General features: G+C 45.8%; 2 protein-coding genes across 4 annotated transcripts in view; both read left to right on the top strand.

The window, feature by feature from the left end:
- The window catches only part of KDM7A (lysine demethylase 7A), an 80,916-nt gene extending 76,741 nt beyond the window's left edge, over window positions 1–4,175 (top strand). For both annotated transcript variants that reach the window (XM_068549564.1, XM_068549565.1), the window contains 2 exons: window positions 951–1,224; window positions 1,885–4,175. In XM_068549564.1, the coding sequence (XP_068405665.1) occupies window positions 951–1,224; window positions 1,885–1,979 (369 nt within the window). In that variant the 3' untranslated portion in view covers window positions 1,980–4,175. The remainder of the gene's footprint in view (window positions 1–950; window positions 1,225–1,884) is intronic.
- An 11,112-nt stretch (window positions 4,176–15,287) lies between these two features.
- PARP12 (poly(ADP-ribose) polymerase family member 12) overlaps window positions 15,288–22,193 on the top strand; it is a 44,998-nt gene continuing 38,092 nt past the window's right edge. Inside the window, exons 1-2 of one of the 2 annotated variants that reach the window (XM_068549563.1) lie at window positions 15,288–16,054; window positions 19,856–19,991. In XM_068549563.1, coding sequence (XP_068405664.1) covers window positions 15,726–16,054; window positions 19,856–19,991 — 465 coding nt within the window. In that variant the 5' untranslated portion in view covers window positions 15,288–15,725. The remainder of the gene's footprint in view (window positions 16,055–19,855; window positions 19,992–22,193) is intronic. The other variant, XM_068549562.1, reaches the window with a different exon arrangement.

Here is a 22,193-nt window from a genome sequence, read left to right as displayed (position 1 = left end):
GATAGTGAGAGGCCTGCGCACCGTGATGAAGAGTGGCCCCCGCTTGCCACAACTAGAGAAAGCCCTCGCACAGAAACGAAGACCCAACACAGCCATCCATAAATGAATGAATGAATGAATGAATGAATGAATGAATAAATAAATAAATAAAGCCACCCATTCACTTAAAAAAAAAAAAAGAATTCACTTATTCAGTGTATTTATAGTGCCTCACTGGTTATAAAATTTATAACTCATTAGCATTATAGGATTTAGTATTAACAGTAAGCTATTATTTAAATGTAATGGTTGTTTTTATAATTGTCTGAAAATAAAGAAGTAGGGGACAGATGATTAGCAAGATCACCTTAGAGAAGATTGAATTTCTATTGCCTGTAATCTAGCGAGGTATTAGAAAGGCATGTCAAATTGAACAGCTGTTTCTTCATGCTCAACAGTATTTGTGAGACTATTTTAAAGCAAGGCTGTGTTGAATGCTGATTTTAAAACTTACTTGACCGTTACAGAATCAGAAATTCACTTTAATACACACACACACTTAAAACTAGTTTCATGAGACATCACATCTGCAGCATGCTCTTTTCGAGTTTATCTTTCCTTCTCTTTTTAATTCTGGTCAGGACCCTCTCTGTTTTGATTTCAAGACCCACCAGTCATCCATCTATCTATCTATCTATCCGTCTGTCTATCTATCTATCTGTCTATGTTTTCTTCTCGACTTAAATTATGAGGCATCTTCAAGACTTGAATCCTTCAGCACTTCTAGGTTTTGGAATGAGAAGACCATCAGGAGGGGGTGGTTTTCTGTGGCTACTACATGTTAAGAAAACCCAAGTTCAGTAATCTATTTCTTCCCTCTCTTCAATTGTTAATGCATAGAGAGGTTAAATACCTTACTTATCTTAAAGGAACCCTAAAAATTCAACCTTATTTCCTTCCTTCTTTTTTAGGATCTAAGTAGAGGCCAGAAATGCATCAGAAAGGAAGTTTCATCAGAAATCAGTCAGAAGGTACAAAGTAGGAATTCTGTGGACAGCATTGGCTCAAGCCCTCAGAATGGAAAGTATATGCAGAGTTCAAGCTTGATGTCAGGGGCGTGCCAGATAAGTAATGGCAGTATAAGCCCAGAAAGGCCCGTTGGTGAAACTTCCTTTTCAGTGCCCCTTCACCCCACCAAGAGACCTGCATCAAATCCACCACCTATCAGCAACCAGGCAACAAAAGGTAACTGCTACATGTGTGTATGTTAAGTACATTTCTGACTCTGTATGTTGGTGACAGCAGCAGTTTAGATAGACATCGTCTGTACCCTCACGTTGCTCACAGCCTGCTGCATCACAGACAGCGCAGCAACAGCAGCGTGCACAGGTGACTATGGGGACAGAGAAGAAGGATACCTCGGTCAACCCTGAGGAGCAGGAGGGGCTTTCTGGAGGGGGAGGTAGATCCTGGAGAGGCTGATAATGGGTTAGCCATGCTGAGGTGGAGGAAGGGACAGGGTAGACAGCACCGAAGGCAGAGGAGACAGTGTGACCCACAGGACAAAGGGGAGAAACAGCACGGGGTTATGTATGAAACTGCCATCACTTTCTCGTTGCTGAAGCACAGTTTGATGCAGGATCGGGTAAGAGCTTGTGCTGAAGAGAAAGGCAGGGATCAGAGCGTGGGAGGGTCTCCTAAGTCTTACGAAGGAGGTTGGCCCTTACCTCTCACGTGATGAGGCGGAGGAGTTTTACGCAGTGGAATTCCAGAAGTGTGACCCTGCCCATTCAGAACACCGAAAAGCCTTTGCCTACCATGTCGGCCTCGTTTAAGTCTTCCAGGTGCTGTCACCTGTGATTTTCATTGTTATTTATGCTGTTGTTGGTGTTCTGTATATTATAGGTAAACGTCCAAAAAAAGGAATGGCAACAGCCAAACAACGTCTTGGGAAGATCCTTAAATTGAACAGAAATGGCCACGCACGTTTCTTTGTGTGACGGAGCTGCGGTTGTGGTCGCTCTTCCTTTCGGAGACCGGTCTCGGGGTACGGGAGCCTGGAGCTTCCGCGCGCCCCCGCTGAAGCAGTTTGCATGTACCGTAGGGAACACTGCCTGAAGAACAAAATGAACCTGATGCTGCATTTTCACTGTGCCACACCCACTCAGCAATAACCATTTTGGACCTGGTGGGGAGAGGAAGAAGGAGGGTAGAACCTTAAAAAGAGACCTTGAACTGGAAAGGGTCTCTTGTCAGGGCTTGAATTTCATTTTGTTGTTGGTAGTGTTTTGATTTATTTTCAGTGGTAGGGTAATGAATTATCAATAATTTATTTAACAGATTTTTTTTTTAAAGTTAACAGCTTTTAAATTCTTTCTTTTTTTAAAGCTATTTATTTGGAAGATTTCTGGAGAAATATCTCACTAATTTAGATTTAAGAATGTGAAGGTTTTTAAATTATTTTTGATAGTGTGTGTGTTACATGTGGGGAAGAGCCACGGTAACAGTAACTAGTCTGGACTCTTAAATTTGCTATTCAGGTTAAAGTCTTAAACAGGGATTTGATGCATTAATTATTTTAAATTAAGATGTATATGAAAATCATTTTATTTTATATAATTCATGTGTTTTTTATAAGCTATTAGCTTCGCTTTTGCTAACATCCAAGGTGCATACTGTTATCCAGGTCGATTACCTATATCCCACCTTCCCTCTGCACTCCTCATCATTTCGTAACGACACAAGACTCTTCTCTTTGCAGGGAAACACTTTCATAGCCAATGTGTAAGAACTACGTAGAAGACCCCACATGTCTCATTTCATTTGACATTGCAATTTTCTTCTAAATAGAAAAATAGGCTTCTTGCATTTTCATTTTTTGCTGATGATATCTGGGTCCCAAAGAGTACAGCTTTAATATCTTTTTCCTACTTGTGGGAAAAGTATTATAAGTTTGGTTAAATTGTCATGTTTGTAGTTTTTCAAATACATTTGTAACTACAGAGGGCCTTCTTCATACTACTGGTGTTGGAGGGCAGGACCAACACCTGCCACAGAGGTTATATTTTATGACGCTTTTATTCTGTATACCTAATTTGTTGGAAAATATGAAATATGGTTTGACTTAGAATATTCAAATCTGCATAATAAGCCGTAATATAATAAGACTATACTATATTAAGTTGTATAGAAGCAAGCATGTTGGAGTAGATGACTTGGGTGTGTGTGTGTGTGTGTGTGTTTAGTTTTTTATTTCTTAACCTTCTAAAGAATTATTTAAGATACGGATTTGGAGTAAAATGGGTGCTTTTTGCAGTTTCTTCCATCTGTCCTAACTTAACCAGTGCATAGTGAGGTTAAGTATCTGGTTGAGCTTTAAGGAATCATTTCTCTCCTTAGTGCACAATTTTTACTAAGTGCCAGTTTTCAGTTGCTTGCAATAGCTTATATTTTCCTTTTCCGCCCCCCATGACATAAAAACAAGTGATTTCTGGGGGGGGGTGTGGGGCGGTGGAGATATTCCCAGTTCTGACAATAGAGCATTTTACAAGTTCCTACAAAGAAAATATAGGCAAATTGCATAAAATTTATTTTTATGGAGAAGAAATACGGCCATATTATGGGTTTGTCTTTTTTTTTTTTTTTTTTACTCAGCAAGGTAGCAGGACTTTCCTTTCTGTATTAAGTATCACTTGAAGAGCTAAGAAAAAAAAAAGTCTATACCATTATCTTTCATGGTCACATTCAAATGTGTATTTTCAAAGAGAAATATTTCTTACTCTGCCTCCGTTCCAATGTTTCGTGGAATATATATGAAATATCTTACAGATTAGCCTTTTTGGTCCAAGTGACTGGACCACTGTCTGGGTCTTATCTGGGTGTCAGGAAGAAGAATTTTTATGGGAGTACTAAATGTCTATAATAGGCCTACTTAAACTCTGTACGCTATGCCAAAACTAGGTAGAGATAGGTACAGTCAGTCATTTGTTGGTCATCAGAGCTCAAGATGTCAAAAATGTGGGTCTGCCTGTTTCTCCCGCCTTCCCCGCACAATATATTACTGCGATGTTTTGGTTTTCTGTAGACACCATTTTAGTGTTAAAATACACATGTTTTGGTGTTAGTTTAAGCAATGAGAATTATAATTTCTTTTTCCAGCTACATTATGATTTGGGTTCTTTTGTTGCCTTTACATTTTTCACAGCTCTAAGTATTTTTAATTACCTTTTTTTTTTCTTAGCTATAAAAATGAAAATAAATAATTTATTTTTATGAATTAAAATTATAGCCAGTATCTGCCCTGTGTACTTAGGCTGGTAAATACTAATTTTAAGTAGCCAGTATGTTGAACTTTTAAGTGAAGGAACTGTGGATTCATTTTTGGCAGTGTTAGCCCATTAACTGGCTAAGTTCAAAAAACTTTCAGTAACATGAAATAACCACTAAAACAGAATACATGTAATTTTTTTGTGTATTGGTAAAAATCCAGCCACTGATCCAGTGACTTCCTTGTCAAACCTCTTGTAAAATCACTGGCTGTGACACATCCCTTTATCTTGTGGAAATGACAGAACTTTGAAGTAACTCAGCATCTGGAGTCGACTGCAATAGACAGCCTTTCGTCTTTCCCTCAGTCTCATTTATTATGTGTTGTACAAACCCTGCAACCTAGGAAGACAGCAATGGTGGCATTTAGCTAGTTATAAGCAAATACAAATTATGTCAAACACTTATGATTTAACATATGCAATTTTAAGTGTAGTAGTAGGTAATCATTTTCCTGTATTGATTCAAATAAGTGACTTCGGTTAACCTGGGATCCACTGTACTGTAATTCATAATGTCACATAATATTACGCTCTCCAGTATTGATTAATGGTGTAAACTATACAAAGCTGGCAGTTTATAATAGTTCAATACCTAGAAATACTTTGAACTTCATAAGTATCAGTTAATTTTTAAAGCATACAGAATTGAAAATTCTGACCGAAACCATCTTATAAACTCAGAAAACAAGCCCATCTTTATCACTACTTAGCACTGAATACTGCTTTATTTTTTTTTTTTTTGCTCTATTTTCTAATAATCCTAATTATTGCCTTTTTAATGAACTCTACTGTATTTATTCATATGAGATCAGCAGGTATTTATCAGACGTCTACTGTGTGCCCAGCACTACTTAGTACTGTGGGGGGCATATAAAGTTGAAGCTGTATTGTTTGCTCTTGAAGGTATCTTCTCCAGGAAATAAGCAGTATTATTTTCACTTCTAAGCAAACTTAAGCAAGAGGGCCCATTCGTAAAACAAAATAAAACAAAACTCTATTAGTTTTAACAGAGATACACTATACAACTGTAGAGGTAGAAGTAAAAAAAATTTTTATATTTTCAAAATTTAAAAAACATTTCGAAAGTTAATAATTTAATGTTCGTAATCATAGGGGCATGTTATAGCATGAAAGGGAGCAGAAGACCTCCGTGTTTGTCCAGGTTCTGCCCTTTATGTTTCAGCTGTGTGACCTTGAAGAAGTCACTTATTCTGAGTCTTAGTTTTCTCATGTGTAAATTTGGATCAAAATGCAGTTAAGAAAAACACAGAAAAGCATTCCTTAATCTATTAACACTTCATATTTGCAGAGGATTTATCATTATTCAAGTTACAACTGACAACAAATGCACATTTATATGCATTTTAAAATGAAAACTGCTGTTAACTCATAAAATTTGCTTCATATCAAATATATGCCCAGAGCTTGCTACCTAAAAAATCTGAAGAATCTCTAACAAGATGCTGAATTAAAGTCAGAATCAGTGCATGAAGTGAAAGAAAAAGGGATGAGATGCTTTATGGATAAGAGTGAGAACGTTCATCCTCAAGTAATCATTAAGATGATTTAAAGTAATTAAAAGATAATTTTAGGTTTTTCTCAAAGAGTACTGCTTCATAGATTCTGCATACTCTTCAGGGCACTAGCATAAGGTAAAATAAGTCATGGAATTAAAATGATTTAACAACTATCCATGGTACTAGGGCGGGAAAATAAGGTGGTAGATAGATGGGGATCAGCAAAGACAGCTCCGAGTTGGCCAACAATGGCTCGTTGGGTAGAGAGAGAAACAAACCACTGTAGTGTAGGAAGGGAGACTCGACTGGACAGCTTCAGAAGAAAAGATTCTGCTTTTTTCAAGAAATGCTCTTTATAGTGATGAGTCAGCTCCCCAGAGAGCTGACGAATAATTGTACGGCCCGGTATACTACTGCCAGAAGTAGCTATTGCAGTATATAAGCATCTTATGATTTCATATTAAGAGACGAGGGCTTTATATAAATTTGAAATTTTTTCAAAAGTTCATTTTTCTCGTTAATTATTAAGCTAATTGCTTCCTCCAAAAAGAGAAGTTAAAGATCACCAGTCATTTTCAGATGCCCTAGACCTTCATCTAAAGCAGTTTTGAGAAGGTTGAACATCAGATCTTTAGCTTAAGAAGAGAGACAGATGAAACCCAGCGAGGACAGTGACTCGCCTGGGGTCACAGTGGATCCCAAACCTCTGGTACTTTGCTTCCTACAGCAGCCCCTGTTCTGTGACACCGTGAGCCCTCTGCTTGTCCTGTGGCGGGTGATGTTGATAGACTTTCTAGAAGCCAGGTGGAAAGAAAGGGGAAGAAGTCACATACTCGCTACATTGCTGTTGAACGTAATGTAATTTTAATAATGGAGCCTTACTAAAAGCCCTTCCCTTATTTTTGATTTTTTTTTTCAGTGAACGTCATGCCGTAAGTCAAATATTTGCTATCTCTTACATAAAAATTTTTTTAAGTTAAGGACGTTAAGAAGCAAATGCCTGTTTTCAAAGCAATTTGCTTATCGTGACTGTGGTTTTATTCTGCTATGGTGGGGGTTTTTTTCCCCTTTAATGGGTATGGGAAAATAATGCTCATTAACCTGCCTCCTGCCCCTTAGAGTCTCCCTCTCACCCTTCCCGTCCTTCCTAGTGTCCTGAAGCTTTGTCTTAACAAGCGCAACATGAAATTTTCTTTGTTAAAGCCTTTTTGAAACTGTATTCGGTGATTCTTCCAACAAGTTTATCTGCTCTGCACTATTTCACTAATAAACCCTGGCTACCACGTAGCCCCTGACCTCCAAGTAGTTTACCTATGCAAGACCTGTCACATCCTGAATTCACTTTTCTTTATTTCAGAAAGCACCCCTAAATGGAACTTAATCAAAGATAAACCTTGTCTCCACCCAGTTTTATTTTGGCTATTTCCTATTCAAAATGTCAGCTATTTTCCCCCAAGATTTTTCACCAAAACAATGATCATAAGTGCTGGAATATATACTATTTTGCAGGAATAAAATAACCCAGAAATACTCATATTTCTTTGGTGGATTTTGGTTGGTAACTGTTAGCAGGAGGTGTAATATATAATGAGGAGTTGATTCCTTGCCTAGAATCATTTCTTCCCTCTAAGATTCATAGGATTCACCTTTTATTTTTACAAAGCATACATATAACTTCCACATTATAGTCAGGGACCTGAGGTGTAACTTGCTAAGTGAACCCCAAGGTTATTTTATCTTGCAAAAGAAACCTAAACCAAACTAAGGGCCTTACATTTATGGTTAGACTGAATCAAAAGCTATAACCTCAGTTTTTCTGAAAACAGCTTCTGACTGCAAAGCAAGTCATGCAGTTGTTAGGTATGAAATAGCACTGATCAGGAAATGCACATGCGTCTTGGCAGACTGCATTTCCTTCCGAAAAGACTTTTCTACTTTTAATATAAATTAAGCCATAACAGTTTCATGCTGTGGAAAGAGGGTGAAAAGGTTCATTTTAAGAGATTATATAATATGAACTTTCACATTTACTGTGAAATGTCGAACTTTGCCAGTGCTTCAGCAGGTTTGTTTGATTTTTGGGGGGGTTGGGGGAGGGTAAAGGGTGGTGACAGGGAGGGGTAGTATTGGTTTTAGGGGGTTTAAATCTGTGAAATTTGAAAAGGGACAGTTGTTGGCTATGGTATTTACTAGTTTTGTAGTAATGTTTTGCTAGCCTGACTGACTTTCCTGAGCTGATTTTCATGCCCGTGGTCCCAGGTGACTGTTAGCCTTTCTCGTTCGGGGTGTCTGCAGAGTAGTGTCTTGTTGTGTGGATAGGCGGTCAGTGTGTGTGCACATGTGTGTCCTTTGAATAGAGAAGCACACTGTGACGACAGAGTGAGGTGTGGCTGGGAAGTGGGATGCTGAAGCTTTAAGAGCATTTTTTTTCGATTCATAACAGTATTTCCCATCTTTTGCCTGCAGGCAGGGAAAGTGTACAGTATTTATTTTGTTTCTGTTTTAAATTTGTAAGTTTTTAAGTAGCTTACATTGGTTATTATAGGGGAGGACAAATGACTTGTTTAAAGTTGTATTTGGTATTCCTACTTTCCAATTTCTGTACCTTAAAATATTGAAATTAAAATTGGTATTAATTCTGTTTTGACTTTTTTTTTAGCACTCGGTGTATTTTTTGCTCATTTTGTTTGAAAGCATAAATGTTGAAAGTTGTATAAAATGTGTCTTTGAAAGAAAATAATCTGAATTCTATATCCAGTTCTGACTTTCTGTTCCCTTTTTCTGCTTATTGAGTGTTGGGAGAATTACTTGAGAATGTGAAAAACTGTGTCAAACTTATGCTCCTTACTAGTTCTGAAGGTGTCAGTGTAAAAAGTAATGTGTCTTATTGCTTTATGGGATGCGTTGCTGGGGAAGCAGTTGCTGAAACAGGAACACAGGGGTGACTGGGGAGAAAAGGCTGCTGCTCTGTGGCCACGGGTGTGGGTGCTTCCCGACGGTCACTTAAGAGCCCTCGTTGTCCCCAGCCTGGGTCCCCTGCAGACGTTTCCTGAGCACCTGCAGAGTCCCGGGCCCTGCTTAGTGCCAGGGCTACAGGGTGAACAAACAGCCCCAGTTCTCGGGAAGCTTCTGTGGCTGTGAAAGGCGAGGGAGAGCGAGGCGCCCTGGGCCTGGCTGCCTCGTGCAGGTGAGAGCGGAAGCGCAAGTTTACCGAGGAGGACCAGGCGCCTTCTGGACACGGTGCTCTGAGGGGTCCCAGCTCCAGGCTGGGGGGATCTGAGTGTGCCGGTACAGAAGACCCAGGAAGCAGGACCGGTGCGGGCAGCGCTTCAGCGCGGAAGAGGGGCCTGGGAAGGGGGCGGGGAGGAGCAACCCGAGCCGCGCTGGTTCCTGGAAGGCAGGGCAACCGAAAGGCCTGAGGCCTCAGCTCTTTCCCTGCCCAATACCTGCAAGAGCGTAGGAGGTGCAGAGGGCACACACCTCAGCAGCCTCACAGGGGTGCTACCCAGGGCACGTTTACACCTCCCCTTTCTACTTCCTGGCCTGCTTTCGTCCAGCTGATGGAAACCCAGATCTGAACAAATCTGTTCTTTCGTAAAAATCCGCATACTGTCTGTAAGCCTTTGGGGGTGTTGACCCTTCATTAAGCTCGTCTGTTAGAATTGACGATCAGGACGTGCTGTCCTTAGACTTTAGCCGGATTTTCGTGTTTCTGCCAAGCAGTGAGACGGTGAGATACACCAGTAGGGATGCAGGGCGTCGCAGAGTGCAGGAGGGGTGGCGTCTTAAGTCCTGTGCAGGCAGGCAGGGTTTGGAAGAGGAGCCCTCGTTATCTTTGCTTGAGTACTCACTGTGGACAAGGCATATTTTCATTTCTTCCTCACAGCAGCCCAACGAGCCAGGTGCTGTCCTTCCCATCCTGCAGATGGAACCGAGGCCAGAGGGTAAATAACGTGTCCGGGTTCACACTTCTAATGAGTAGAACTGAGACTGTAATCAAAGCCCAACTCTAAATGCCATGTTATTTCTCTGATTATTTTTAATTATTGTATACTTTCAATTATTGAAAAGGAATAGATGGTCTTTAGGAATGGTTTTGTTCTAAAATTGTCTTTGTAGGCACCCATTTTGAATCAAAAATGTATTTTCCTACAGACGTTTCCTGTCACTCAACTAAAGTTTTGAGTCTCTACTTCCCCAGGAGCTGGGCACACATGAAAGAATGAGGTTTCTCTTCTAGGACCTCACCTTCTAGTGAAGTTCGGGCTGTACACAAGGGACACGTGACACACGAACCGAGCATGAATTCCCACGGTTGCAGTGCCCAGGGTCTGCCCAGAGGCCGTGCCTGTGCAGCCTCCGCGGGCCTGCGCGGCCCCTGCGGGATGCGGGGATGCGCTGATGCCTCCCGCACTGCCCCTTCGGCCCTGGTGAGTGGGTCGGCCCAGGTGAGGAAGGAGAAAGAGAAGAACGGTTCTGCCTGCGCGAACGCCTTCCGGAGCCTGGCTCCTCTCTCACCCCCACTCACATCCACGTCTCCTCATCTTCATTCGCTTTCGGGCTCCCCCTTCTCCCCTTCCTTGCCGGGCTCTTCCCACCCTCGGTCCCAGAAATACTCTTTAGGCTTTTTAAAGGGCTAGTTCTGAAGTTTCGTAGATTCACATTCCTTCTATGCCAGAGTTGGAGAACAATAAAGGGCCTAAAAATAGACAGTAATACGTGTAAATTTCCTAAGTTTTTCTAAGGCAAATATAACCTGGGACAGAAGATTCACAAGAATAGTAAGAAATAGTATTTGACCTTCCCCTATGCATTTATTCTAGAAGCTTCCATACCTAGGGAACTTGACATACATTTCAGGTTCTGGAATAACGCACACCAAGTTAGTGGTGGCTGGCCGGTGACCTCTGGGGACTAGGAATAGGGATGGGGAGATCACTGAGGCTGGGAACTTGCACACACTTTGGTTTAATGATTTTTGTTTTCTAATTCAAATAACGTATCAAATCTGTAATTAAAAAAGACAAATGTGTTCTACCACAGGGTATGGATTTAGCTGCCCTAAGGAGGCTAATTATACCATGGTACGCATTCACACCCATCGGAAATCAGGCCCTGCTGCTCCCTGGGTTTCTGCACTGGTGACCGAGCAGGGCTGGGCTGGGTCAGGATGCTGAATGGGACACAGAGCAGGTCACCCGGGGGAAAACACTCCCTCCTCCCCAGCTCTCAGCCTAGTCCGTGCTCCCATCGCTGTGCTTCTCACTCAGCAGTGCCCCTTGTTTTGTCTGAACAACCAGCCTGAGTTTAGGCCTAGGACTACATGTATTACTCTCCTGTCATCAGCACCTCCCCAGAGTTTGGCACAAATCTCACTAAAAATACATTGAATAAACACATGAACAAACACGGATAGTCCTCATTTTCATGATTCCCTCCCCCATCCCTCCCTCCCTTAGAACCTGAAACTTAAAACTTTATGGTAATTCTTTGCAAACTTTACTGTATATAGGTGTGACTTGATTTGAAAATACAGATTATACTAATGGTTATTGTGTAAAACTACAAAACAGATTAATTAGGTTAAGAAACGATTTTTTTTTTTTTTCCTACCAAAAGGAAAGGAAAACGTGCTTCCTGAAGGAGTTACTGGATTCCACAGAGCAGTATTTTCAGAGCTTTGAGGCAGGACCCTTCATGGGTGCTGCTTGCTCTGCTTTAATTCCTGGGCAGGGTGATGATCAGGGAAGGGATTGCTGTGTACTCCCCTCCTACCCAGAGACCGGCTCTGTGTAAGGCAGGGTATTGGGACGGCAGTGTGGTCAAGACACAAAGCAACAAAGTCTTGTTACATGGTTGCTCAGACAATGAGACTCCCGCTTCCCCATGATACACACTAAAGAGGGGTCACGCAGTGATTGTTCCCAGAACTGAGGTTTGCCCACGGTGACTGCTACTTCCCATAAACAGCAGAAGGACCTTTCAAAACAGGTTCGCTCCCTAGAAAAGGATTTAACTGCCTCATAAGCAAGTCTTTACTATGTTTCAAGTCACCACTTTCTGCTCACCATCTTCTATCCTCCCAACTCTTTTACCTTCTATGTCTTCACTGTTATTTGTATAATTTGTATTACTGTCTTTATTTATTTATTGTCTTTATCACGTGTCATGTATTCCCCCAGGTTTTCATTCCTGCAATGTTTTTTTTGGTCTAACTTGGATGTCCAACCCCTGATCTTTCCCACTATCTCTTACACTCCCTTCACCTTCGCTCTCCTTCAAACCCAGATTGGTTTCCATGATCTATTAAGACAATTTCCGCTTTGCAAAGGCCTTCTAAAACTTGTTCTGATCTCCCTCCAAGTTGTTCTCAAAAGGTAAAAACCCCAATCCAAGTTGAACCCAACTTCCCTGCAACTCAGAAGCAACTAATCTCTGCTGGAAAAAAAAAACCAATCGCATAACCAGGTTGACTGGCTTGAGTTTAAATTTATGATCCTCAAACTTAACATGGGACTTAATATTGTCTAGCATGCCTGTGTTTTTGTGGGAAACTTGCTCTTCCATTCTCTGAAACAAGCTACGATCCTGGGGTTACAACTTCTCCTTCCCTGGTCTCCACTCTAGCCCCACTTGCAGCTGATAATCCTTCTTCACATCTCACTGGGAAAATAGAAGCCTGAATTAGTTTCCCAGGCTGCGATAACAAATTACCACAAACTGGGCTTAACACAACAGAAATCTATTCTCTCACAGTTCTGGAGGCTAGAATCCGAAATCAAGATGTTGGCTGGGCTGTGCTTCCTCTGAAGGCTCCAAAGAATCCTTCCTTGCCTCTTGCTAGCTTCTAGTGACTGATGGCAATCCTTAGCTTTCCTGGATTTGTAGGCATCATTACAATCTATGCCTCCATTGCTATATTGTAAGCAGATAAGGTACGGGATCCCTGGAGAAAGAAAACCAGGCATGGCTTTCTTTTTTTTTTGGCCGCACCGTGTGGCATATGGGATCTTAGTTCCCCGATCAGGGATCGAACCCATGCCTGCTGCACCGGGAGTGCGGAGTCTTAACCACTGGACCGCCAGGGAAGTCCCATGGCATGGCTTTCTTGACACGAGAGAAACCATTTTAGGCCTAAGCCATTTTGAGATCTAGGCCTGGACACAATGCTTGCCCTTGAACAGGTCTCAGTAATTATGGTCTTAAGGGAACAAAAGAACAAACTGTCACTAGGCAAGAGAAGTAACAACAGCAAAGATAACAAATCAGTTGTAAAGACTCCCAGTTCTGTTTCAATGGTAAAGACTAGTCTGAAGCACTTACTTGAGCTGTTTTGCAGAATTTAAACCCCCCTCAGGTGCTCAACCACCAGATAAACTGGAACCTAAGGGATGATACTGTTGTCCTTTTCTGAACCTCATGACTTCAATCAACTAAAGCTTGGGCTCTGTCAACTTTGCCCCAATTCTATGCTGACTTCTGCTCAAGCCCTTTCATGAATATGCACTTACCCTTAGCTTAAAACTTCCCCAATTTTGCTGTTTGGGGAGACACTGCTTTGCGAAAGCTCTCCGGTGTTCTCCTTACTTGCTGCAGGTAATAAATCCTTCCTTCTCCCAGTCGATCTTCGGCTTGGTTGTATCTTTTGGCTCAACACCCAACCGAGAAATGAACCCAGTTTTCGGATAATAGCATCATCCTTCCTTTCTTTTTTAAAAAATGTTATTATTACAAAACAATACTAAAACCAGAATTAAAATTTAAAAGTTGAGGGAATTCCCTGGCGGTCCAGTGGTTAGGACTCAGTGCTTTCATGGAGGGCAGGGCCCAGGTTAAATCCCTGTTCCAGGAACTGAGATCCCACAAGCCTCGTGGTGTGGCCAAAAATAAATAAATAAATAAAAGTTAAATTAAAAATAAAATTTTATTAATAATTAATTTTTTACACAATTAAAAAAATTTACCCAGCAATCCCACCACTGGGTATATACCCAGAGATAAACATAATTCAAAAAGACACATGCACCCCAATGTTCATTGCAGCACTATTTACAATAGCCAGGTCATGGAAGCAACCTAAGTGTCCATCAACAGATGAATGGATAAAGAAGATGTGGCACATATACACAATGGAATATTATTCAGCCATAAAAAGGAACGAAATTGGGTCATTTGTAGAGACGTGGATGGACCTAGAGACTGTCATACAGAGTGAAGTAAGAAAGAGAAAAACAAATATTGTATATTAACACATATATGTGGAATCTAGAAAACTGGTACAGATGAACTGGTTTGCAGGGCAGAAATAGAGACACAAATGTAGAGAACAAACGTACTGACACCAAGGCGGCGGGGGTTGGCGGGGGGGGGGGAATGAACTGAACTGGGAGATAGGGATTGACATATACACACTAATATGTATAAAATAGATAACTAAGAAGAACCTGCTGTATAAAAATAAATAATTTTTTTTTAAAAATTAAAAGAACAGTTAAAATCCAAGAGAAAAATTGTCCCTCATCCCATCCCCTAATTAATTCATTTTTATTTGTCTGTGTTACTATCTACTCTTGATCCATACACTTAATAGATTTTTGCACTTTCGTAGGAATACTATAAATAGAATTTTATGTTCATTTTAAGTTAATGTAATACTATAAGTATCTTTCCCCCACAATCCTTGCGCCCCTCAACTTTCCTTTCCCACTTTTCCTGTACCTCATACTGCATACTCTCTATAACCAGTGTCAGTGCCAACAGCACTGGGTCCTTCCTCAGCTTTCTCGACGCCCATTCAAAAATATCCCGCCACATTCACATACAAATGGGATTCTCTTCTTGCTATCGATTTAAACATTTTTATACAGCTTTCTTTTTTCACTTAACAACACATCGTGGATGTCTCTCTAGGTCAATAGGCAGAGATTCAATGCACGCCGGTTCGAGCTGTGTTAACAGTCTGGACAACGATCAACCGCGTTGCTCCCAGAACCCTTCCCCCTCCACACAAAAGCTTTTATACATAACTTCTTTATCGTTCCTTTTACTTCTATAAGATTCTCAGAAGAGACATTGCTGGGTCAAAGGTCACGCACATTAAACATTTTAATAACTATTCCGGGATTACTATCCCAAAGGGCTCTCTCTAACACTTCACATTTCCATCAGCAACGCTTGTGAGGGTCCCTGTGCCCCCGATGGCCTTTAATATTGCCATCTTCACTCAGCAGGGGTGGGGAGAAACGGCTTTTCTTTTTAAAAGGATATATACCCTTTCAAGTTTAAAATAAGGGATTCACTGCCTGCACTGAAAAGAAGGCTAACACTGAAGCCCGTTTTCCAATTCGGCGTGATTGCTTTCCCCTGGCGGGGCCCCTGTTCCTCTTCCCAGTTTCCCTGAGCGTCGTCTAGGGTTTGGCTTCCGCGACGCCGCCCGGCCGTTTGCAGGGGGGCGTCCCCTGCCGCTCCGCCTAGCGCTGGGGGCAAAGGTGCGGGGTCCGCTGGCCGAGCTACTTCCCGACGCCCGGACTCTGAGGGGGCGGCGCGCGCTCCCGGGCGGCCCCACCCCTCCTCGTCCGGGCGAAGGCGCTTCGAGAACGCCGAGCGCGGCGCCCAAGGCTGTGGTGACTCTTATTCTTTCACCACTTTGAGGGACCCGGCGACGAATCCCCGGGACGCCGAAGAAGCGGCTGCGGAGTTCCGACGGGGCGGGCGTGAGGCCTAGCGCCGCTGTGGGCGCTGGGGCCGGAAGGCACCGAGCCCAGCTCAGCTGCGGGCCGGGGGCGTGGCGAGGCCGGATTCTGTTTCCCCCCGGCCCTGAGGAACTTTCGGTTTCGTTTCCGGCCGGCGTCTCCACCTCCCGGGAACCGCCCGCGCCCTTTCAGTCTCAGGCCCGACGGCCATGGCGCCAACCGCACTCCTCCGTGAGGTGACGCAGGTGCTGTGCGCGGCCGGGGGCGCCTTGGAGCTGGAGGAGCTGCGGCGCCGCTTGCGGCCGAGAGTCAGCAAAGATCTGCTGGAGCGGCTGTTGCGGGAGCGCGGGCTCTTGGCCGTGGCGCAGCGGGCGGCCGGGGCCGGCGCGGCGGCCGTCGAGCGTGTGGTGCTGGCCGTGTCGCCGCTGCGCGTGTGCGGCGCGTACCAGGGCCCGAAGCCGGGCTGCGTGGGGCTCTGCGCTCAGCTGCACCTCTGCAAGTTCGTGTTCTACGGCAAGTGCAAGTTCCTGAAGGACGGGTAAGGCGCCGCGCCGCGCCCCGGAGCCCGACGGCGGGGAGAGGGCCTCTTCGCTCCCAGCCCGGTCGTGGCCCTTCGTACATTCGGGGGCGACAGTGAGGTGGCCGTTCCCTGGCCTCTCCCCGGAATTCCCTTCCGCGAACATTTATCGAGCATTTACTGAATACCCGGAACTGTGCGCCGGACTCCGCGTCGAGCGGTGTCCTCTGGGCCCCTGCGCTCTCGGAGAGTGACTTAGAGCCCAGCAGGGGGTGGGACGCCCTGCGGGTGGCAGTACCGGGGTGGGGCCGGGGAGCGCTGGCCGAGGGAAGAGGGAGGCATCTCCAGAAGGAAAGGGGCTGCGGCTGACTTCTGCTCGGAGCTCCAGGGCGCCCCGGGCTCCAGAGCTGGCCGTGAGGGCCCACGCGGAGGCGGGCTCTCCGCCCAGCAGCCGCGGGACTCTTCTGAATCCTTTCTCACTTGCTTACAAGCCGGCAGCGGCTTCTGCTGCGTTTAGAATAAAACGCAAGCTCCTTACCGTCGCCCCCCGTGTCCCTCAGGGAACTGGTCCCTGCCGGCCCTCTTTCCTGGTCCCCTCCCTTGATGCCTTTCTGGTCCTGGGACACTCCCAGTCTTTGCTTATCCGGTGATCTCCGCTCTCCTGGACCGCCATTCCTGGTTTGCTTGGTGTATCGTTCAGGACTCGACTCAGGCATCACTTTTTTTCCTCTCCATCACGTTGTTCTGTTTACTTTTCTCACAGCGCCCGTCATGGCCGCGCGTTCCTTCAGTAGAACTGAAAACTCGGAGAGCAGAGGCCCCTCTGTCGTGGCCCTGGCTGGCTTTTCCCGGCCCTCAGCTCTGTGCTCTGCGCCCGGCAGGTGCTCAGTGAGATTTGTGGAGTGGATTAATGAGGTGAATGCTGAAGAATTTGGACCTCACCCTGAAGGTGGTGGGGCCCGTCAAATGGCAGGCGAGTCGCCATCAGGTGTGCGTTTGAGGAAGAGATCTTAGTGGTGCGGGGGCTTATTTAGAGGAGGATGTGATGCAGACCTGTTAGGAAGCTAGTCCAGTTATTTAGAAGAATTAGTTTCTTTTCTTCTTTCTGCCGTAACATGGTAGACATTATTTGTTGCTCACGTCAGGTCTAAGGGTAAGGTTTAATAGTCAGCATGGGGTATGGACCTTGATGCATGCAGTCATTTAGGGACCCAGGCTGGCAGACCTAGACTCTGCTCTCCTCAACCCATGGCTCTTAAGGCCATCTGGGTATCAGGTTCCAAGGAGCAGGTGGAGGAGATGGAAGGTAGAGAGCTGGTGGGAGGTTTTTATGGGCCAGGTCTGGAATGGTAGCTATCTTTCTCTGTCCATGTCACCTGCACCACAGGATGTCTCATGACTCTGCCTGGGTGCAGGAGGAGCTGGGAGATGTGGTCCCTGGGAAGCAGCTGCCCAGAAATACCCTTAAGAGGAAGGGACATATGTGTGAGAAATTTGGGAGAGCTGGTGAGAGGGTGGTGACAGGATCCGAAAGGCGATGACTCATTTTTCTTTATTAATGTTGACTCAGAGCTGACTTCCCTTTCTTACTGTTGACAGAGAGCGGGAGAGGGTTTTGTTTTGAAGCGTGCCCAGGGGGTAGCTATCCAGGTCTGAAGCTTGGGAGGATCGCCAGGGCCCTGAGATGCTAGTTTTGGGACTTGCTGGGCAGTGTGTGCCATGGCTGCAGCACCAGGAGTGGGTTGGATCCGGGGTGGAGGCTGAGAGTGGAGCCCTGGGGCTGCAGGGGCTGGTGGAGAGGCGGCACCTCCGGGTGGAAGGAGGAGCACACCTGGAGAGGAAGGCAGACACAATAAATGGCGGATGGAGGGACCTAATGACGGGGATCACTGGTGGGTCTTGTTAATGTCCGTAGTTGGTAAAATAAAGATGGCAGCCCTATTAGGCTAATCCCCAAAATTTGGGGTCAGATTTTATTTGTCTTGGAAATCTGGTATTTACTGGCCTGGATGATCCTGAGTTTTCTTCTTTTTTCCCTCTTCCTTGTGGTTTACACAGGACAGTTTGTTGAACCTTCCTTCTCTGGCTGTTTCTGGGTTGCATAAGGGAGAGTGGGTGTGGTCAGCTGCACATTCTATACTTTCCCTGGGAAGTTACTTGTCTTCCTCAACCACAGGGTCACCTGTCTCAGAAGTAGATCATCACTGCTGCTTTTGTTCACTGATGACAGCTGGGGAGGGTCCTAGGTCCCCGATTCCATCCTGTGCTTAGGGGGCAGTGAGCACAGTGGTTAAGAGCCCAGCTCCAAGGCAAGCCTGCCTTGTCTCTACCCTGGCTCTGTTCCTTGCCCGCTGAGTGATCTTGGGCAAATTACTTTTTATCTGAGCCTCAGTTCCCTCATCTGCAAAATGGGATAGTATTACCCACCTTACAGGCTTGTTGAGGACAGTATGAGTTAACTCACAAGACATTTAGGCAGACCCTGGTTTGTGGTAAATGCCCAATGAGTTTTAGTAGCCATCATTATCATTGTAATTACCAAGCCCCTCTGCCTAGAATGTTCTTCCCTGCTGTCCGTGCCTGGTTCCTCAACCCTAAGTATTTGGCTCAGGTTTTATACCTTCCAGGCACCATCCCTTGATTGCTTCCCCACTTCTGTCAGGCTCAGGTGCCCCTCTCTGCGCTGATGCATCCTGAGCACAGCTGACCTTGCACTTCCCACAGCATTTTAGAGTCATCTCAACGTCTGTGTCTCCACTAGAGAGAAGGAGAGGGGTTGGATGACTCCAAGGTTTTCAGCCTGTGCAGTGGAAGAGGGAAGTTGCCCTTTACTAAGATGGGGGAGCCCATGGGAGGTGCAGGTTTGGGGGAGTAGATCCAGGGGTTCAGTTTTCTTTTGAGATGCTTATCATAGGTATGGCAGTGTCTTGAGTCAAGCAAATGCTATTTACCCGACTCTTCTGGGACCTGTTGACTCAGGTGATCATTTGAAGGCTTATCTTTGGATCATTGGGGCGTGGTGCCAGTCCCTGGCTCACAGAGAGTGTTCAAGAGGGGCTTGTTGATCAAAAGAATGCAGGAGGGGAGCAGAAAAAGGGCTGGGCCTCAGTAGTGGTGCATGCGTGCGTGCGTGCGTGTGTGTGTGTGTACATGCCTGTAACCATAAGCTGTCCACACTCATTTATTCAGCCAATGTTAAATGCCAGTAAGTGCCCAGAGACTGGCACGCTGTGACTCTGGGGGAATGGCCCCATCATTCTCATCAAAAACCTGCTGAGAGGTGCTGCCCTGGGCCTAGAACTTGCAAGGCACCATCTCTTCCTTTGTAAATAAGCACTATGATTTTTCATTGCATAGACATACTGGTTTTCTCTGGTGTTTCTAAACAATGTCAGGAACTATTTCTGAAAAATTTTCTTAAAGATTGTTTTTACCAGCTGTATTAGTTTGCTTGGGCTGCCGTAACAAGGTACCACAGACTGGGTGGCTTAAACAACAGAAACTTATTTTCTCACAGTTCTCGAGGCTAGGAAGTCAGAGGTCAAGGTGTCAGCAGGTTGTTGTCTCCTGACACCAACCTTGGCTTGTAGATGCCTTCTTCTCCCTGCGTCTTTACATGGTCTTCCCTCTGTGTCCTGATCCCCTTTTCTTATAAGGACACCGGTCAGATTGGATTAGGCCCCCCAGTGACCTTATTTTAACTTAATCACCTTTTTGAAAGACTGCAGATACAGTCACTTCTGAGGTACTGGGAGTTAGGACTTCAACATAAGGGTTTTGGGGAGACGTTTCAACTGTGACCCCAGCCCTGCTTCTTTGCAGGAAGGACTGTAGGAACGGTCACAACTTGACGTCCGATCACAACGTGAGCGTGCTGAAAACTCACGGCGTGGACCACCTCAGCTACAGTGAGCTCTGCGTGCTCTTGTTACAGAATGACCCCTTGCTCTTGCCAGAGGTGAGTGCCAGGAGAGGGTGGGCCTGAGTGTAAGTGATGAGGGAGGGACCAGGAGGTGGGAAGACAGGGAGACATGGCGGAAGAGAGGCCAAGGGCCCCACTGTGATCGCTGGGGTCTGCCTGGAGGGAGACCTGGCCTGAGTTCCCGGCTCTGCTGAATTTTAGCCCTGCGATCTTGTGCCAACCTTGCTCCCTCTTGAAGCCTCCTTTCCCTCTATGTCAGTTGGGCTGGTACCTCCTTTGCAGGGCTTCTGTGAGGTTGGGGGAGCCCGTTTGGCCAGTGGCTGCAGCCAGTTGTTACACAGAGCGGAGGGAGTGAGAGATTCCAGCTGGCCCCTCCCTGTCTAGCAGGACTTAGAAAAATGCAGGTACTGCCAGACCCTGGAGGTCTGTGGGGAAGTTTTCTAACTTGGGTTGATGTGAACTCTCATACTGCATTTCAGACAGTAACCACCCACTTGTATTGAAGCTCACTGCAATGGTCATGGACTAGCTCGAGTCCTAAAAGAAGCGGACCCCAAGGTGGGATTGGAAGTTTGAGAGATTTACTGGGGAGGGAGCAAAGAAGGTGGGGAAGCCTTCAGGTGGTGATGGTGCTCTGACATCTGTGGCCGGAGAAGGGGCAGGAAAGGGACCCGGTAGGAAGAGACCCTGACTGCAGTGCAGTGCTCAGAAAGCTTCCGCCCAGCCAGCGAGAAGTTCTGAGCCAAAGTCCCTGTTGGTGGCGTCCTGTGTCTCCCCAGAACGACCTGCCCGGTCGCTGTCTGAGAGCAGCCCTTGGGAGCGCCCTCTGTGTAAAGAGGGCGGCTGCAGAGGGCAGCAGCTGGGCCGAGAGTTGCCTGTGCTCTGTGGCGGGTCCGAGCGGTCGTTCTGTGGCCAGCACAGGTTCTGTGGGATGCCCTGGCACTGCTTCTTGGATGAGGCGACAGGGATTAGATGGATATATTTTAATGACAGTGCTTCCTTCTTACTCAGTTGAAACCTCCCATTTGAGAAAGATGCTACATAGCAAATGACTGGCACATAACAGGTGTTAAGTGTTTTCCTTTGCCTTTTGAAAACTAGTGTAGATTTAATTCACCTATATTGACAATCCATTACAGACGAGGCACTGGTGGTAAGGAGGTGAAAGACCCTTTCTGCTCTTCTGGGGGGGCACAGCTACTGGGTGGGACAGTAGCGGATGATATCATCGGATGATAGCAAGGTGCTGTTGTAGGTGCTTTAGCAGGAGTCGGTGCTCTGGTCTCGGGGGCACAGTTTGGGCACCGGGGAAGGTGCCCTGGATCAGATGGTGCCTGCTCTGGGTGCTGGAGGGTGAGTGAAGGATGAAGGTCTGGGAAGAGGGAGGCAGAGATCGGGAAGCCTACCTGGTCAGGGCACAGTGTGTAGGTCGGCATGACCTGGACTTAGGGGGAGGGGAGAGAGAAATGCGAAGGTGGAGGCTCAGCCATACAGCCTCCTGCGTCACAGGCAGGAGTTGGGGCGAGGTTGTGTTGGGAGGGTAGGCATTAACATTTTGGAGTGATCACCTTGGTAGTGGTATGAGAACTGAATCAGCAGGTGACCGGCCTGGAATGCGCAGCCTCTGTCTCCTGGGGTGTGTGGGGTGCTTCAGGACACAGTGCTAGCACATGGGGGCTGTGACCAAAAGCTCGGATCCAGGGTGGCTTTCCTGCCACGTCCGCTGCTCTCAGGCTGGCCCCCTTATCAGTTGACCATTTGGGGGCCGCCACCATGAGTTGAGCACCCACTGTGTTCCAGGCATTGTATTAGTCACTTGGTATATTTCTTATTTAATTCTCACAATAGCCCAGCAATGTAGGTGGCATTATTTCCATTTGGGGGATTAAAAAACGGAATCTCAGAGCTGGTGAGTGGCCTGCCCAAGGTCAGACAGCTTGTAAGTGGCAGGATCAAGGTTAGGGCCCAGCTCCCTCTGATCTTTTCCCTCGGGGCTTCCATTTCCAGAAGGGACCCCCTGCTGATCTGGGCCTGGGTTCTGTAGCCCTCTGTTCAGTGTAATGCCTGTGAGTTGAGTGGGTGGGCCCTTGGTGGTCTCTGGTTTAGTTCCCATCTCCAAGAACGTGGAATGTAGAGGAAAAGGAACAGTTGATTCAAGTTCAAGCCCCGCCCCTTACCAACAACCCAGTCCAGCAGGTACTGTATGTGCCAGGTGTGTTAGACAGCTGTGTGACCCAG

Source organism: Eschrichtius robustus, chromosome 8, assembly GCF_028021215.1.
Source record: "Eschrichtius robustus isolate mEscRob2 chromosome 8, mEscRob2.pri, whole genome shotgun sequence".
Classification (NCBI taxonomy): Eukaryota; Metazoa; Chordata; class Mammalia; order Artiodactyla; family Eschrichtiidae; genus Eschrichtius; species Eschrichtius robustus.
The sequence above is the reverse complement of the archived record's forward strand: the minus strand, read 5'-3'. Positions and strand labels throughout refer to the sequence as shown.